General features: G+C 39.6%; 1 protein-coding gene across 1 annotated transcript in view; it reads left to right on the forward strand.

The window, feature by feature from the left end:
* Positions 1-19,290, forward strand: part of PITPNM3 (PITPNM family member 3) — a 791,724-nt gene that overhangs the window by 597,565 nt on the left and 174,869 nt on the right. The window contains exon 7 of the mRNA XM_077294388.1: positions 10,618-10,737. Within this exon, the coding sequence (XP_077150503.1) occupies positions 10,618-10,737 (120 nt within the window). The remainder of the gene's footprint in view (positions 1-10,617; positions 10,738-19,290) is intronic.

Genomic DNA, 19,290 nt, shown 5'->3' on the forward strand with positions numbered 1-19,290 from the left:
TATGTATGTACATACACATGAGAAACTGCGATGACTTGTTTTATTACAGATCCTATTAACACTGAATAGAATACCACATTGAAATAAAATAGCTATGTATAGAGTTCTAAAAAAAGGACCTTTCCAGTGGAAGCCATTGTATCCCCTTAGTCAGCCAAATTTCTTCTTTATGAATTGCTTTTACAAAGCATTTGTTACTTTGTTCTGACACCACACTTCCAATTTTGCACTGCACAAACAAAAGCTCTATATAAACATTACAATTCATCCTTCTTCCATTGAAGACAGTGTGAAGAGGTTGAGAAAGCCAGCAATGAGTCCATTTACAGCCAGACACCAGAAACACATCATCAGTGTGCAGTGAAACAAGTTCCAAAATGCCAATATGTCCAGAATGGAAGCTGCGACTACAAAACTTTACTTGTTGGAAAAGGAGAATACAATCTGTGCTGATCAGAACTTTGCACAAGAAGTGTTAAAAGTTAGAAAGGAAATGAATTGTACTCATATCAGAATAGACAGTACTGACCAATGCCTCTCACCCTAGGTTAGGAAACTCTAGGAAGCTGAAAGGCCCCCATACACACTAGTGATCAGCCAATAGTCTAACGTGCATGGGGTCTTCCCGACTGTTAGGCTATGTGCACACGTTGCGTTGTTTCACGTTTTTTTCGCTGTGAAAACGCTTAAAAAATGCTTACTAAAGGCATCCCATTATTTTTAATGGAATTTCGCACTGTTGTGCCCATGCTGCGTTTTTTTCCACAAAAAACGCATTGTGGAAAAAAATGCAGAATGTCATTAATTTTGCGGAATTTCCGCTATTTTGCCGCTATATATATTCAGCCGTGGTGTAGTCCTCCAAAATTATTGTGAACTCATATAGGACTAAAACATAACTTTTACTAAATCTATTAAAATCAATGCAACAAGTACAAGGTGCAGACTAACAAACAAATAAACATGTGTGGGCTGCGCTGTAGATTTAACTCATAGAGTCCAAAACCAAAATACAACGCAACAACCACTATATCCTCACAGTTAATCTGAACGTCCACATACATAGATTAGAGGATACAATAAGCTTAAAACACGGGCCTGTAATCCCCTCTCTGTCCGCACTTTGCAGGGTAAAAAAATCTTACACAGTAACACTGAGGCCCTCCATATTAAATGCTAAGGACTGGGGTTATTATCAATGGATATTCTGTTATACTGCATAACGGCATACACACCGTACTAATTGCGTGTTAACCTAATAAGAATACATATCCATCCATATGACTGGAAAAAAAAAATAAACAGAACGGTCTCACCCGCCCGGAACCGTGCATAAACTCCTCATTCGGTTCTCCTTATGGCGGAGGACTTTCTCCCCTCCTCTCCCGACGCATTTCGGTAAATCCTCATCAGGGGGTGACTTCGGGGTTTATTCTATATGTATTACCCGGCCGACGCTAACATCCGTGTGCGTGCTGTTCACTTGCGCGTCAGTCTCTTTTGCAAACGCGCCTTATTTGCCGACATCAGGTCTGAGCGATGCGTCCTGCCGCTCACCTGACCGGATGTGACGTAATAGAGAGATATCAGCTGTCCACAACTTCGCAGCCCACACGTTTATTTGTTTGCTAGTCTGCACCTTGTACTTGTATTGATTTTAATAGATTTAGTAAAAGTTATGTTTGCCGCTATATAATTGTATTGGGAAATGCGGGAAAAACGCGAAAAAAAACATGAGCGGATTTACTGCGAAAGGAGCATAGTGAAAGCAACATGGGCACATAGCGTTAGGAGTGAAAAGGATTTGGCACTTGGATGCTGACAGCTAATTGTTTTGTTCTCTGGGAGATAAGACACTGGTAGAGGACTCTGACACAGAGAACACGGAGCTCTAACCAGAGAGCTTGTTGTCGAACAATTGGCCGAATGGTCAATCTGTTGTGTTTGGGGGGGGCTTTAGAAAGTAAATTGTTGATGCTCAAGTTGCATATAAGGAGCATGATGTGTTTTTAAATGAAATTTAGCCCTGTATATAATTTTCTTAGTAGGAATGAATCAGAATGTCTATTTTAATTATCTCTGTCCACCATTATTATATCTTTATAGTTAGAGTTTATGTATCATACAGCTTTAGTTCATAATTGACATTTATTGTTTTTTGTATCTGCGGTCCACTCTGTGGTTTTCTCTAATTGTTAATATATTTCCAGGTCATGGATATTTTGGCTTAGCCCAATTTCTGACCTATTTCTGGGTCATGGCCATTTTGGCTTAGTCCTATATATGACCTGCTTCCAGTTTGTGGCCATTTTAGCTTAGTGTGATTAATCATCTCATTCTGGGTCGCGGTTATTTTGTCTCAGTCCGATTTATGATGTGCTCCTGGATCGTGGCCATTGTGACTTGGTTCAATCAATGACGTTTTTCTGGGTTGTTGACATTTTTGCTTAGTAATGACGTATTTCCGGAATGCTGAGATTTTTGCTTCACCTGATTGATAATCTAATTCTGAGTCATGGGTATTTTGGCTTAGTTTGATTGATTACCTACTTCCAGGCTGAAGCCATTTTGGCTTACTGCAATTGAAGATATACTTATGGGTTGTGGACATTTTTGTTTCATCTTAATTATCTGGATATCAGTGGGCGGTGTCATTGTCCTCGTGCTGTGTGGGAAGGATTTACTAAGGCATCAGGTATCATACCAAGGTATCATCATTCTCTGTACATACATATTTAAGGCAGCTATGGAGCGCCCCCACTGTCGCAGGGCCGAGGAGTACCCGGTACCGGGCCTCTCTGTCTCGGTTCTGGGATTGTCACGGTGGCTAGACCCGGTCCGTGACCCTGCTGAGGGGCGTCCAGTGAAAGTTGGGGCTGATGAGGTGTGGTGCAGGGTGCGATGAATAACGAGGACACAGGGTTGCAGTCTCTTTACCTCTTTACTGAAGGCTTCAGGATCCTCAATCCAGAGTACGGTTAACAGGGCTGTCTGAGACCGGCCAGTCCGATGGCACCTCCAGAGTTCCCTTTGCAGGTGGAAATCTGTGCCTTCCTTCTAGCGCTTGTGTGTTGTAGTCCTTCCCTGCTCAGCACCACGGGATAGTCCTCACAACTGTTGCGTCTGTTTCTGATGTTCCCTCACAACTGATTCCGATGTTCTTCTCCATCCCCAGATGATAAGGACGCACCCGTATGACGGGTAGGCCTGGAGTTCTTCCGGGACCCTAGAGTCGCCCCTCTCCCACTGTTGCCCCCTATGTCTGCTTAGTTGATTTAGGTGAGACAGCCCGCCTATAACTGACTGTCCTGCCGTTGGTTTGAAGTAAGGCTTGGAGCCAGTACTTCCTCGGCGTTTCCGGCCACCGGCTACACACCTCAGTAGGATGTTGCCTCGATCTTACAGCACGACTCCTACTGGTGTTTTCTCCTTGTTGCTTTGATCTCGTTTCTCACTCTTCACAATAAACCTCGCTTCTTGTCCTTTCTTGGGGTATTGCCATGATAAAGTGTAGGCGTGGTCCCGTAACGTTCTTTCTGTTCGCTAGGCCTCTGTCAGGATCCCACCTCTGACAGGGATCCCCCTGAATCTTCCCCTGCAACACCCTCTGCCACAGGATGTTGCCTGGTTCCAACCCAGTCAGCTTTCTGTCTAACTTTCTATCTAACCCCCAGTTTTACCAGATTGTGAGGAGTGGCCTAATACATAGTGCCCTTTGCTCCCCCTGGAGGCCAGACTGTGAAGTGTATTGGTGTCTGTGATACCCGGTCAGGTGAACTCCTTCAGTGCCATCAGACGTACCATCACTCCCCTTAGCGGCGGAGCGTCAGTACTGCAATGACCAGAACTCTGGGGCGCTGCATCTACCTTAGTGGTGATTCATGCTCCTCATTTGGCATCCCTCTGCACCGTCCTATATAGGACTGCAGACTTACCTCCTGATGAACCTGATATCTCACAGGGAAAATGAGTTGAGGCAGTAACATGGTTTTGTAAAAATGTACTCCTTTTTATATCATAGAGGTATATTTTATCTATGATTATATACTGTATGTTGTTCTGTTTGTTATTCCAATAACATTTCAATGGGCTAAGCAATTATTAATTTCTGTGTTGTCTTTGTTAACCCTTAAGTGCCTTATTATGGAATAATAGGGCTTAGCCTACATTGAGTGGGGGTGCCATTACCCAATTTTAACGTGCCAACCTCCACGGCTCATTGAGGGAAACTAAGTATTAGGGTCTTACAGGGATACTGTAGATACCCTTTCCTCTTCCTACCATATTATTTTTTTATGGAGATCCTTTGGTTTCCATTCCTTATATACACAGTGTTGTGGTGTTTGTGTGTTTTTAATGAGTCTGTCTAATAAAGACTTTTAAAGGAGTAATTTTTCTGTTGTTATATATATTTTTGGATACCTTTATATTGTATATCCTATTTTCTCTGTGATTTGTGTTTTTTAAATTATTCTACACTCGACAACCGCTATGAATCCTTATGGAATATTTTATTCTCAGTGATGTTTCCATGGGCTCCGTAGGCGCATGTCATAACATCAATGTAGGTAGGTAGATGGATACAGGTGCATCTCACAAAATTAGAATATCATCAAAAAAGTTAATTTATTTCAGTTCTTCAATACAAAAACTGAAACTCATATATTATATAGAGTCATTACAAACAGAGTGATCTATTTCAAGTGTTTATTTCATCTCGGCAGATTCAATTTGCATCATATTTGTTTGAGCATCGAGATGAGCGAATTTGTCGAAATTCAAATTTGGCAGGGAAATTCAAATTGCATCAAAATGATTCTGCATTGCACTAATCAAATTGCAAAAAAAACTAGGATAAAGGAAATTTAGCATTTTTTTTTAAATTGAGGCAAATTCAATTCACCTCAAGCAAATCTTTTTCTTCTTGCAAATCAAATCTCTCCACCCGAATTGAGCCAAAGACCCCATTAGAATTTGCTCAACCCTTCTGCAAGGCAAATTAGAAGGCTCAAAATCTTAATGTTGTTCCCTCATTTACAACTCCCTTCTATGTGACCAGACTCCGGAATAGTGGCCCATTAGCCATTTTGTGTGTTTCTCCACTTTTGTGCTCTGTGTAAAATAAAATCTCATAAATGATACATTTGCTGTACAAAAAAAAATAGAAATGGAAAAAAAATTAATTGACACATATGCTAGATTTCTAAAATCTGGCTTTGTTCTGACTGAGATGTCCTAAAGGGAGTAATTAAACATTTGCATAACTTTGCTGTTTTGGTGAATTAAAGAAAACTTATTTTGCAATTATTCTTTTCTTTCTGAACAGCTAAGCTCTCATTAGTGTTATAAAGCCTCTGCTCCTTCCAGTAAAGCTCCGCTTTCTTACAAGTGTGCAGTGTGGAATTGCCATCTTTAAGAATTTATTACAGGAGCATCTACTGTACTTTGTCTCTATAATGTTTAGTCTGTGCTTCTGACAGGGAAATAGAGAGCGCAGAGGGATAACTTATGAAAATATGCACAATTTCACTCTCCTGTAAAATGAATAAATCTCAGCCCCTCGATAACTGTGCAATTATACCGAACACCCACATTGTCTACACGATAATCTGTTTGTTTAATAACAATAATGTGATTTATTTTGGAGAATATCCGAATTTCTGAAACAGCCCTGGCTTTAAGCCACTTTAATAAGCACAAGCATAGCCCGCATGCCGAGAGTGCTGAATAGCAAGATTAGGGAAAGAAATATTACACCAATTAGAAGAGGCTATTGTACACACATGGAAATGGCAATCACTTCTTGGAAAATGGGTCACACATTTCTTTAAACCTTCCAATGCTTGAAGGGACAGTGAACGTTATTCCTCAAAGTATTGCAGTCTTCTAAAAGTTTTAGGTATTATGTTACGAGATTTTCATGGATTTTTCCTTTCTAAACACAATAGTGAACCATTTTTTAAGGTAAAATCTTACTACTTGCACAAGTGAGAAAATCATTTTTATTAAATGGTCTAATAAACAGGCATAACACTAACAAAAGTGTTGACCTGCATCTTATTATACATACATTGTGATGCTTTACCTCTCTCCATCGATCCAGGGACAATGAAACCAATGATTGGCATTTTCCTTACTCTTCCAACACAATATAGAGCAGCGGCTCTATTTCTAGCAATATGGAGTGGAAATCAATATGAATATGGTGTATAAACTAGATACATAATGTGTTTCAACTTTCAATAGATAGAAAACATTTCCATACCTCTGTTAAAAATGCAAGTTTTTTGTTATGTAAAATAATCTTACCAAGAAAAATAATTTGAGATATTTTTCCACTGTTAACCCCTTAACCACCTTGGAATTTTCCATTTTTGCATTTTCGGTTTTTGTTCCCCTTCTTCCCAGAGCCATAAGTTTTTATTTTTCCATCAATACGGCCATGTGAGGGCTTGTTTTTTGTGGGATGACTTGCTCTTTTTAAGGCCACCAGTGGTTTTACCATATTGTGTACTGGAAAGCAGGAAGAAAAATCCAAGTGCGGTGAAATTGCAAAAAAAAAGTGCAATTCCAACATTTATTTTTTTTTGCCTACCATGTTCACTAAATGCTAAAACTGACCTGCTATTAAGATTCTCCAGGTCACTAAAAGTTTGCAGATACCAAATATGTATAGGTTCTTTTTTATTTATGTAGTAAAAAGAAAATCTAAATTTTGTAAAAAAAAAAAAAGTGGAGACCCCATCCACTCCATCTCCATTTTTCGGGAACTGGGGGTGGGTGAGGGTTTATTTTTTGTTCACCGAGCTGACGATTTTATCAATACCATTTTGGGGTAGATACAGTATTTTGCTCTTCTGTTATTGCATTTTATTGCAATGTTGCGCTGACCAAAAAACATAATCCTGGCGTTTTTATTTTTTTCTCATTACACCATTTACCGATTAAATTAATTCTTATGTCATCTTATAATTTTGATATATCTGGAGTTTCTGAATGCAGCGATACCAAATATATGTATTTTTTAGTTTCTTTATTGTTATATTTTGAATTGGACAAAAACTTTTATATTTTTACATTTTTTTAGATATTTTTTTAAACTTTTTTTTACTTTTCACTTGCTTCAATAGTCTCTTGAAGCTGTAATCTTCTGATCGCTTGTGCTACACATAGCAGGGTTTAAGCCCTGCTATGTATTTCAGAAATCATAATCTGCTATGAACAGCAGCCATGGGGCAGCGCTCATAGCAGATCTGCAATGACAAGCACGGGAGTCTTCTGCAGACCCCTGGTTGTCATGCCAACCCATCAGCGTCCCGTGATCATGTGACAGGGGCACTGATGGGTGGGGTTAGTGACTTGCTTCCGGCACGAGCCTGTTAAATGCTGCTTTCAGAGACTGACAGAGCTGTCACGTACCTTAAAAGATGTGGGCTTAGCTCCATGTCAAAAAGGGTGAGGAAACTTATGACGTACCTATATATCATAGGTTGTAAAGGGGTTAATGCAAGGCTGGCATCAGAACCCAGCACACCCAGGCAAGTGCCAGGGACCTGAACAGGCGGGGGGGTCCACTCGCTGAGTGGGTCCCCCCCGCTTGATCAGGGCCCCGGCACTTGCGATGCTTACCTCTCCCCGCTCCACTGCTGCGGCGTTTCCCGACTGTGATGTTCAGGTCAGAGAGCGATGGCATCATGTTTGTGCGCCCTGTGCCTGTACAGTCACAGTGCAGAGAGTCAGAGGACAACGACGCCGAGGAATCCGGAGAAAAGCAGTGGTTAGTGAGTGGAGGTGAATATTTCATTTTTTTTTTGTTTGGAGCAATATATGGGGACCATCATACACCGGAGCATCATATATGGGGCCCATTATGTATGAAGCATTATATGGGGCCCATCATACACTGCAGCATCATATATGAGGCTCATTATACACTGGAGCATCATATCCATATGTGATGCTCCAGTGTATAATGAGCCCAATATGTGATGCTCCAGTGTATAATGAAATATCATATATGGGCCCATCATACACTGGAGCATCATATATGGGGCCCATTATATATGAAGCATTATATGGGCCCATCTTACACTGGAGCATCATATGTGACCATTGTATACGGAGCATCATATGTGGCCCATTATATATGTAGCATTATATGAGGACTTTTCTATAGGGAGCATTATATGGGACCCATCATATACTATATGGAGCATTATATGGGACTCATTATACTGTATGGAGCAATATATAGGGCTCATACTCTATGTGGCCTATCCTATACTGTATGGAGCATTATATGGGGCCCATTATATATGGAGCAATATATGGGGCCCATCATATACTGGAGCACTATATGGGGCTCATCATATACTGTATGGAACATTATATGGGACCAAATATGTATGGAGCTATATATATGGGGCTAATTTTTCTGTATGGAGCAATATGTGTGGCTCATTTTACTGTATGGAACATTATATAGGGTCCATTATTCTGTATGGAGCAATATATGTGGCTCATTATTCTGTATGAAGCACTATGTGGTGCCCATAATACTACATGGAGGACTATACTTTCCGGTTTCTGAGCTATTGTAGAATTTATAATAGATATCACTCATGTAATGTAAGAAGTAAGTGAAATCTTTGGCATTGTACTGTACCTATATTTCTCCGTCGTATCTGTGCATCATGAATCGTAGTATGTGTTAAAGGGGCCCACTGAGACTCTTTCGCCCGGATCCCACAAAAACCTGGAGCCGATCCTGGGTTAATGTCACCCATAATCTGTACAAGTCCATCAAGAAATAAACTGAAATAATTTGATGAGGGGGGCTAAAATAATGGGGTTGCTTAAAGTGAACCTGTCACCCCCCATGGCCTATTAAAGTAAAAGAGCCACCTTTAGCACCACTAAGGCTGCATTCTGTGAAGGCGGCTCTTATGTTTATTATCCCTAGGAACGCTGAAATAATGAGTTTTAAAAATTTCCCGCCATACCTATATTGAGTTAGGGACGTATGTTTTCTCCTCCTGACTCACCCGCCTTGCAGCCGTCCATCACCCCCCTCTGGCCTCCGGGTGCCGCCTCTTCTCTTTCTCGTGATGTCACCAGTGCCTGCGCTCTTCAATCAGTTCTCGTGCTGCCCGGGAACTTACATCAGGTGATGTAAGGATATCGCGCCTGCATGTAGCGGAGGCCTAAGATCCCACCTTGCAGTGTGGATGTATTCCACAGGTCTGGGTCTAGCATCTCCCATCTTCATGCGATGACGTCCTCTTCCTTGCTTCTGTCGCGGCTCCTGTGCAGGCGTACTGATTTGCCCTGTTGAGGGCAGTGTTAAGTACTGCAGTGCACAGGCGCTGGGCCTCTCTGACCTTTCCCGGCGCCTGTGCACTGCAGTACTTTGCTCTGCCCTCAGCAGGGCAGAAAATTATGCCTGGGCAGGAGCCGCGACAGAAGCAAGGAAGAGGACGTCATTGCATGAAGGGTCCCTGGGTGAGCAAAATCTAACTTGTTTTTCTTATCTTTCACGTTACATCGGGGGCTTATCTACAGCATTATAGAATGCTGTAGACAGGCTTGGACTGGCCCATAGGGGACCAGGGGAATCCCGCGGTGGACCCAGTACAGATGTGGGCCCCCAACACACCTGTATGGGCAGTATTTGACATAATTCACTTGATTTACTCTGTACAGAAAAAAGCAGCAGCTCATCATTCATCATACTACCCAGTTTATTATTGTATAGAGGTGTAGGTAAATTTGTAAACAAGGGTAGTGTAATATTTGTATGCAGGTGAAAAGTGGGCCCCCCAAAGTCAATGTTATTGATGGGCCTTTGTCACCCCAGTCCGAAACTGGCTGTAAATAAGCCCTAATGGCGGTGGCTGCAGCTTATATGCGAAAAATGAGGTGACAGATTCCCGTTAAGCAAATTCAGTTGGGGATTTAATCAAGATTTTTGGGTTCCTCAATACTGAGAAATACAGGTAGATATTTATCCAGCAAGCAATACCATCAAGGAAGCTTCTTACTGGCATCAAATGTGTTCTGAATCAGGACAAAGACCCCAAACATAAATCCAATTTCATTAAAAACTATCTTCAGTGTAACTATATTCAGATTAACGAACAAGAAGTCCTGAAAGTTTTGATATGACCCTATAGTGACCAAATATCAACATCATGAAGGCTGTCTGGTATTATATTAAGACACAGAAGGATTTACATAAGCCTATATCCATAGAAAATCTGTAGTTAGTTCTCCAAGATGTTTGGGATAACTTTCTTGATGAGTTCCTTCTACAAAAACTGAGTGCTTGTGTATCAAGAAGTATTGATGCTTTGATGCTGTTTTGAAGGCAAAGGGCAGTGACACCAAGTATTAATTTGATTTAGATTTCTCTTTTACTCATTCCCTTTGCATTTTTAATTAATAAAAATAAACCAATAATATTCTATTTTTTAAAGCATTTTTATTCTGCAGCAGGTTTCCCAGATCTGCGTAAATTCCTAAATGCACTGCAGCTAACCTTATCTGATTCTAGATTTTTCACTTTCACATACTCAAATCGTTACTATGAAACAATGTAATTTTCTTGTTTTCTGCTAGGTCTGTCTGATCGGAGACTGCGTTGGTGGTATACTTGGTTTTGATGCTCTGTGTTACAGTGCCAAGACACCTGGCGAAAGTCAGAACAGCAGCCGGAGGGGAAGCGGCAGCAGCACACAGGTACATAACTAATGACAAGTGTGGTTGTGGTGGATCCTAACTTTTTTCAACCAGGTAACCTTTAGACTATACGGTAATTGCATCTGTAATATCCGCAACTTGGGAAATTTGTATTTATTAACAAAAAAGCAGAATATACATGATCACTACTTCGTGTCCAGCAGAAATCCAAATCTCTATGCAGATTCCAATTTAAAAAAAAAATGACTAGATTATTATTATTATTATTATTATAGAGCCATGTATTTCATGGCGCTCTACATGTGAAAAGAGGTATGCATAATAAAAATGAGTACAGTAGAGGAGGAGAGAGGACCCTGCCCATGAGGGCACACAGTCTACAGGGGATGGGTGAGGATACAGTGAGGGTAGAGCTGCTTGTGCAGTGGTATGGTGGAGCGATGGTTGATGCAATAGATAAACCTCAAAAAGTGTTATATGCCTAGATCTGTGGCACTTCCAAAAATTCATGAATCAAAATAAAGGATGGGAAGCTATATGCCATAAAATCACAAAAGTTTTATTGATACAATATTAAAAAAGTCAGAAGTAAAAAAGATAAATATGGGGACAACAAATGCAAAAAACAGCCATAAAAAGGTACAAGGAGTCAAGGTGATATATCATTCATATAGTGAATCCTAAAAGTCTGAGTTACTCAGAGGCCAAAAAAATAGATACATATTTGGATATACTGTATGTGGAGCAAAAAAAGCTTAAAAAAAATCACGGTGTGATATGTATTTAGGCCACTAGAGTTAGTTTAGGAAGGACATTTCATCCATTAAATGCATTGCATTTCCAGAGAGTCAAGAAACAGCTAACTCTATATCTCCAAAAGAAGGATACTATAGATAATGTGTATAAATGCTTAAATACAACATGTGCAGCAATATCCTGCAAAGAAAGGAAAATTAATGTAAGGGAAGTTATGAGGAGCTGAAGGAAAGGAAATACCAGTGTTGCTGGAATGTAGGCACTGTACCTTTAAATGGCCACAGCACCCCGACGAGCGTTTCGCGTTAAGCTTTTTCCAAGGGAGTGTGCATGATGCCTGATGGTGACATCAACCCCCCAACTATTACCCCACTTGCCACCACTACAGGGCAGGTGAGAAGAGCAAGGCTAAGTGCCAGAATTGGCACGGCTTAGAGATGTGCCTTTTCTAGGGTGGCTGAGAGCTGATGTTTTTAGCCTGGGTAACCAGTATCCATGGCCCCTTCCTAGGCTATTAATATCAGCCCACAGCTGTCTGCATAGCCTTTGCTGGTTATTAATTATAGGGGGCCCCTATGTCATTTTTTTTAGGGTCCCCAATTTTAATAGCCAGTAAAGGCTAAGTATACAGCTGTGAGCTGATATTAATAGCCTGGGAAACTCCACGGGTATTACCTCCTTCCCAGGCTATAAACATTTGGCCCCAGCCATCGGCTTTCCCTCTGCTAGTTACGAAAATCACGCTGGAGCCCACGCCATTTTTTTCAGAAAAATAATCTTTTATTAATTAAATACATGTACAGTAATTTGCACACACTGTGCTAATTGTATTTGTCACTGACATCTACTGTATATATACCTATTATATCTGTATATACTGTGTGTAATCCATCTCTTCTATCCTGTCGGCTTCTGCTGTGATTTTACACTACCACGGCTGCTGAATTACCGGCTTTTCTTCTATCTATCTATCTATCTATCTATCTATCTATCTATCTATCTATCTATCTATCTATCTATCTATCTATCTATCTATCTATCACATATATATACAGTATGTGTGTGTCACTGACATCTATATATATTATTCTATGTGTATATATCTATTCTATCTTTTCTATTCTAACCTGTCACACTGTGATTTCACTGAACACGGAATTTGAATTACCGGCTTTTATTCTGTCTTTTACGGAATGTTACTGACTTTTTCCGATTTTAAGAAAAATGCTCGTGTTACCGATCATGAATCCGAATGCCGAATTTAGGTTTGGCGATCATTTTCCAAACATATTCACTCATCTCTAGTTATAACTGACACATCTGCAGGTTCCTCTCAGCTTCAGCTTCCATCTCACAGGCAGGCAGGGTTCCAATATTGTTCCAATACAGCAGAGCTTAGAGAGAAGCACAAAAGTGTTTGCAAGAAGACAAATTTCATTTCTCCTGTTCTGTGTTAGTTACTTGTCTCACACTCCCCTTCATGTGAAATAAGCTCTGGAGGCAGAGTTAACTCCAGGTACCATCAGCCCAGGAGCCTGGAAGAGGTTATTTATATAAAGTGATAAAAGATGATTTCTCAGCAACATCACAGCTGATATGAGGCACAGAGGTAGGGTTCTCCTCAGCATTCTCTAACCGGTATGCCCATATTAACAGTTTAGATAGGTTAAATATGGTAACAGATTCCCTTTAAAATAAAAAAAAATTACAATTTTTTTTTGCTAAAATACAAAGGAAATGTGTCATCTTTAACTTTAGGCCTCTAAGAGATCATTTGATTTTGAACTTCTCTAATTGTTCACAATAACAGTAATTTTGACCAGGGGTGCCCAAACTTTTACATGCCACTGTATATTTTCTTGGTGGGATCAATCTGTCTGAACATTATGGTACAACATTTGTTTAGAGGATGATGAGAGTCCTCTTCCAACCTCTTAGATGTTTCTACAGATATATAATATGGTATGCACTAATAATCTTATCTCATTACTCACTTGGCATGTCCAATAAAAATCCTATAAATATTGTGACAAGGTTGCTGGTAAAATACTGGAGGAGTGATATGTATCACTGAAGATGTTAGCATCAGTGAAATGAACCTTGGAAAATGCTCTAGCGCACGTTCTGAGAAGTGTTAACTGGCCATGATAAGGGCTGGGTGGGAGGCTGCTCACCATATCTCCACCCCATGGTGTTGTCCAGAAGCTAAATGTAAAGCCTTTGGGCTAAATTTACCTTCACACTAAACGATATCACTAGCGATCCATGACGTTGCAGCGTCCTGGATAGCGATATCGTTGTGTTTGACACGCAGCAGCGATCAGGATCCTGCTGTGACATTGTTGGTCGTTGCTGAAAGTCCAGAACTTTATTTCGTCGCTGGATCTCCCGCAGACATCGCTGAATCGGTGTGTGTGACACCGATTCAGCGATGTCTTCACTGGTAACCAGGGTAAACATCGGGTTACTAAGCGCAGGGCCACGCTAAGTAACCCGATGTTTACCCTGGTTACCACCGTAAATGTAAAAAAAAACAAACAGTACATACTCACATTCCGGTGTCAGGTCCCTCGCCGTCTGCTTCCCGCACTGACTGTGAGCGCCGGCCGTAAAGTAAAAGCAGAGCACAGCGGTGACGTCACCGCTGTGCCCTGCTACTGCCAGCACTCACACAATGCAGGGAAGCGGACGCCGGGGGATGCGAATGTAAGTATGTACTGTTTGTTTTTTTACGTTTATGCTGGTAGCCAGGGTAAACATCGGGTTACTAAGCGCGGCCCTGTGCTTAGCAACCCAATGTTTACCCTGGTTACCCAGGGACTTCGGCATCGTTGGTCGCTGGAGAGCTGTCTGTGTGACAGCTCTCCAGCGACCACACAGCGACGCTGCAGCGATCGGCATCGTTGTCGATATCGCTGCAGCGTCGCTTAGTGTGAAGGTACCTTTATTCACTTTTCCGTGTACTCTGGAGGGGAATTGAGCTCTTAGTAAATAGAGCTGAAACCTGATTCCTGTGCGGGCGGATGTCCGCAGTTATAAGGACTATAGTGAGTGCTATTTTGTTTGTTTATGCAAAAAAGACGGAATATGTTTATTTTGTTTTGAACTGGTTTATGAAGCCTGTTTTAGTAGATCAGTTGAAATTTAAACGTCAAGTATTCCAGATTCCTGTGACTACCTCGCTAAGCAGCCGAGTAGACCGATCTACCACAATATATTTAAATATTTGCTTTTGAATTTCTTGTTCATTGATACATTGCTACAAAGAGTGCTGTCCCAATACGTTTATAACGTAATAATAGTTTTCTGTAATATTCTTCGATTCTTGGTTTCAACTAAATAGAAGTTATCCGAATTCTCCCTCTCTTAACTGCTAGTCTTCTCCATTCATACCTCCTCTCTATCAGTGTAATAATCTGATTTCATATCTACCGGATATTTCATGGCACAGAGAAAGCTACAACAATAATATCCACTCGAGTACAGAAATAGAATGATGGCTTCATGGGAAAACTGAGCGAGATAGTTATAATCTTAAAAGCACACACAAGCACCCGTCCAGTTTGTAATTGAAAATCTTTTTTATATACCCTGAGAATAAAAGGCTGTATTACATTTGTGTAGGCCACAGATCTTATCTTCAAAGAACATAACAGTTAGGTCATCCTTTGTGTCTGAAGGAAACCATTGTGACCATTGATTCTTTCCAACCATTAAGTTCAAAAACATTATGCCTTTCTTATCATTAAAAAACAATCAAACAAAAAAAATGACAAAAAAGCCATACACAGTTTTCATTTTTCAATTAGAAAATGTAACATCTGAAACCTCTGAAATTTCAATGCGGTTTTATCAAAACTACAGCAAGCCCTTGTTGACAACTTGACATTTTATTTTTTTCTGGACAGCTTATCAAAAAAAATCACAGACAGACATTTTTCTTCCAACACATTGGAGAACCACAAAAAATTATGATTATCAGTGCTCCACATCTCCAGCCCACAATTCTGATATGAGACATCAGCTGAATTCACTGAAAACTGTAAAATGATGGTAATTACACTCATAAAAATCTGTATACGGTTCAAAAAAATCACAAACGCCTCAATTTTTTTTGTTAAGGGGGCAAAAAAGTGCCCTATTTTTATTGACTGTCCTGGAATTTCTGGACAATTGGAAACCCTTAAGTAAGCTGTCAAGTCAATGGAATCAAGGCCTCTGACAGATTCCCATTAGAACATCTAGGCAAGATAAACCCTTACCTGCCATAGCTCACCTTCCTTTTTTTCTGATGCTTAGTATCAGGAAACAGGTAAGAGTTTAGAGTCTAAATCAGCGTTTCCCAAACTCCAGCCCTCAGGGCCCCCAACAGATTATGTTTTCAAGATTTCCTTAGTATGGCACAGGTCACGGAATCATCAAGGCATCAGAAATTTCCACAATTTCTCTCATGTGTGCAATACTAAGGAAATCCTGAAAACCAGATCTACTGGAGGCCATGAGGACCAGAGTTTGCGAAACACTGGTCCAAATGATAATGTAAAATTATTATGTTTGGAAAAATATTTAACCTTACTTTTTCGATTCCAAGAGCTATATAAGGGATAAGTGAACTTTAGGTGCTACTTTTGAAGTTTGTCACAAACAAATATTATTTATTGCATTGGATCTTTGAGAGAGTGAAGTCCGTTTGATTGTTGTTTTCTTTAAATGACTGAATTGAAAGGAAATGTATGCTCAATCTATTTTATTAAACATTTTATAAACAAAAAATAAAATATATGAAAAATTATGATATATAGAATATCTAGTATTCAATATGAGAATACCACTTTTAACAGTAAGTCAAACATACCATGGTAGACAATAACAGTAACCATATGGCGAACGCCAACAAGTTATTCAAGAAAGGAAGTATCCTCTATATTATGTAGAAGAAAGACATGGGATGAGAAAAAAAGGGAAAGAAAGACAAGGGAAGAAAAAGAGGGAACAAAAAGGGGTTATGGATAAAGGGGTGCTTAAAATCATATATATTAATGCACAAATTCTTATGTAACTGTAAATGTCAGCGGAACAAATTATGGAAATCAGGTGAGTCCTGAAATAAATCCATCTACTCCAAATCCTTCTAAATTTATCGTAAAATTGACAGAAGAGCTATTTGAGGGGACCTTGCTACACTGTTTCCCGTGATTCGTTGATAACTGTCAAAAACCTTCTCCCAGAATGGCTTGATCTTAGAGCACTCCCACCAAATGTGAATCATAGAGCCCATAGATATATTGCGTGTAATTTAGAAGGTAATGATGATACCAACTCATAAGTATTTTATAGTTCTTCTCTTGTGCAATGCCAGCGCAAGCAAGTTCATGAGTGAAGAGAAACCCTCTTTCCCATTCCTGAGGAGACAAGTTTATCCCCAAGTCTCTCTCCATGCCTGTTGAAATGTTAACTTCTCCCCTTCATCCATAAATCCCCCATAAATAACTGATATAGCATGTGGCGGCCTATTTTCTTCTAAGAACAATTTCTCAAAAAAGGTGAAGTTTGAAATCAAAATGTTATCAAAATTATGTGCCACTAGGAAGAATTGTAATTGCAAGTGTTCAAACCACATAATTTTCTCATTTGAAAACTGAGCCTGTATAGAGACAGAAGAAGGCAACTCCCCGTCTTCTAGCACCTGAAACAATCGAGTTTCTTCCACCGCCCTCCGACTAAGGAAAGGAAATGTATGAGTTCAGGATTGATCTATAGCATTGATCAGAGACAGTTATTCCATGTTCTACAAATAAAAAAGCAAAGATTGATGGGGGACATGTACAGAACACAGCCCTTCGATTCAATATGCACAATGTACGTCTGATGTCGAGAGATATCTCTTGTGCTGGAATTCATTCAATGCTGATACATAGTATTCTCAGCTTGTAAGCTTACTGATCAATCATATGCTCTAGGGAAATGCTGCTATGGGGTAATTTAATAAACTTTTCCTGTTGAAAGCTACTATATAGGTTATCCTGGTCCTTTATTGAATCACTCAGTGTTACTGCCAAATGTTGAGTTGATACTAACAAAGAAAAATCTTATTTATGTGGTACATGGGATAAGTCTGAAGAAAGGTACCAACTTCCTACACCATTTCACATGACGTAAATAACCTTTTTATAAACAAGAAATAAATATATTAAGGAATCAAATTAAACTTAGTGAACATAAATTCCTATAAAACTGAATTTTATTCATAGATAATTAAAAATCACCTACCCAGTGTAAACATAACAGGCTAGATACCACAAATAAATGACCAAGGTTCACCTACAAAGCCCCTGCAATTGGCCTAGCTGATAACCTACCTATCTGTGGGGGTTGGCACCCTAAAGAGCGATTTGGCACCCCCACTCAACGTAGTCTGACCCTAACTACCCTATCACAACCCTAGCCACAAGGTTGGAAAACAATATGCAGATAGAATAGGGATGAAGAGAGTCTTTTAAGATATATACATTTAATAGACCAAGTTCAGCAGGGGTATTGTATAGCAAAATTAAGCAACAAAAATATCCGTGATCAGCCATAGATATTGCTCCCAACAAAAAAACACAAAACACACTTTCCACAGTAACGGTACATATCATGTAAATTCCCGCAATGATAATATATATAATGTAGATGTCCCACTAGGCTTTGATACTGCTACACCTGGGGGCATAACAGAGCGATCTGCTGAGACAATATCGCATTGACAAATGTCACAATGACAATGACAATGTTATTTGTCCACAGAGATCTAGTTCTCCTGTCTGTAAAACAGACTCTGTCATTAAGTTACTTTTCACACAGCGCATACTACAGAGAGGAAGTGTTCTCTTGTACAATTCCTTTACATTAAAGAGAAATGCTACATCCAATTTTTTGTCACTATATGTACAGTGAAGGATAATAATTACGGTATTTGATCCCTTGCTGATTTTGTAAGTTTGCCCACTGAAAAAGACATGAACAGTCTATAATTTTAAGGGTAGGTTAATTTTAACACTGAGATATAGAATATCAAAAATAAAATCCAGAAAATCACATTGTATACATTATATAAATTTATTTGCATTTTTCAGTGAGAAATAAGTATTTGATCCCCTACCAACCATTAAGATCTCTCGCTCCTACAGACCAGTTAGACACTTCTAATCAACTCGCTACCTGCATTAACGACATAGTCACCTTTATAAAAGACTCCTGTCTATAGACTCAATTAATCAGTTAGACTCTACAACATGTTCCAAATTATTATGCAAATTGGATTTAAGTGTCTTAAAGATTTAATTGTTTTTTTTTCAAATAAATTCGTTGATGGTATTGTGTCTCAGGGCTCAATGGATCACTGAAATCAATCTTAAACACATGATAATTATTTTCCAAGTGATTCTAATGAAAAGAAAACTATTTAAAAATGATGTTCCACATTATTAAGCAGGCCACAGGTTTCAAGCAATATGGGTAATAAAAAGGATCTCTCTGTTGCTGAAAAGCTTTAAATAGTGCAATGCCTTGGACAAGGTATGAAAACATTAGATATTTCACGAAAACTTAAGAGTGATCATTAGTGTTGAGCGATACCATCCGATACTTGAAAGTATCGGTATCGGAAAGTATCCGCCGATACCGGCAAAGTATCGGATCTAATCCGATACCGATACCCGATACCAATACAAGTCAATGGGACTCAAGTATCAGATGGTATCCCTGATGGTTCCCAGGGTCTGAAGGAGAGGAAACTCTCCTTCAGGCCCTGGGATCCATATTACTGTGTAAAATAAAGAATTAAAATAAAAA

This window comes from Ranitomeya variabilis, chromosome 3 (genome assembly GCF_051348905.1).
Source record: "Ranitomeya variabilis isolate aRanVar5 chromosome 3, aRanVar5.hap1, whole genome shotgun sequence".
Lineage (NCBI taxonomy): Eukaryota > Metazoa > Chordata > Amphibia > Anura > Dendrobatidae > Ranitomeya > Ranitomeya variabilis.